At 38.5% G+C, this 888-nt stretch overlaps 1 protein-coding gene across 1 annotated transcript in view; it reads left to right on the plus strand.

Annotated features, from left to right (window-relative positions):
- LOC119594590 (cytochrome c oxidase assembly protein COX15 homolog) overlaps positions 1–888 on the plus strand; it is a 6,059-nt gene that overhangs the window by 3,541 nt on the left and 1,630 nt on the right. Inside the window, 2 exon segments of the mRNA XM_037943631.1 lie at positions 335–489; positions 727–840. Coding sequence (XP_037799559.1) covers positions 335–489; positions 727–840 — 269 coding nt within the window.

The following is an 888-nucleotide window of genomic DNA, read 5'->3' on the forward strand; positions in this document are numbered from 1 at the left end:
ATTCACATGAGTGTAAAACTCTTAATAATTACTCATGTATACTGTCTGTATTGTATATGTGCCCATCTACCAGTATATCATATTGAGGATTTACCTTCTCATCTCCTCCTGTTATTTATCTAACTTCTATATTTTTATTGGCTTTCATCTTTTTCTATAGCAGTGGTAGTAGTCATCATATATGTTGGGAGTTGATTGGCTAATATAATGAAGATATAACTTAAACGTAATCAGTGCGTACCATATCCACATAAAAATCATAAAGAAATTGACACAACTAATAGATAAGAGAGGGAGAATCCATATTAACTCACACTCCCAATCTCCCACTCAGGTGCCCTAGTAGCTGGCCTGGATGCAGGTTTGGTGTACAACTCCTTCCCCAAATTTGCTGACAGGTGGATCCCTAGCGATATTCTGGCATTCTCACCTGCCCTGCGAAACTTCACTGAGAATCCCACCACTGTGCAGTTTGATCACAGGATCCTGGTAGGATGCCTTTTCTTATTATTATTACCATATACTAACAGTAATCAGATGGCAGGAAGAAAAGTAACCATATGGGGTCATTCATGGTGATGTTTTCAAATTTGAGATAGTTCATAAATACTCTTTCTCAAAAAAAGAAGTAAATAGATAAAGACTGATAATGATCATCCTAACATACAAAAGTACTACTAATAAAAAAAAAATTATAAAGATAGTAAACATAATAAGTTCTAACAGGGAACAGTTGCCCTGGGACTGGCGACAACTGCGATGATTTGGTCCAGGCGAGTGATGCTTCCTCCCAGGGCCTACACAGCAGCAGCAGCTCTTGGTGGCATGGCTTGGATGCAGGTAGGGCTTCATCTGTGTATTCATGTGTGACATTAGATGAGAAGGAGA

Source organism: Penaeus monodon, chromosome 34, assembly GCF_015228065.2.
Source record: "Penaeus monodon isolate SGIC_2016 chromosome 34, NSTDA_Pmon_1, whole genome shotgun sequence".
Taxonomy (NCBI): Eukaryota; Metazoa; Arthropoda; class Malacostraca; order Decapoda; family Penaeidae; genus Penaeus; species Penaeus monodon.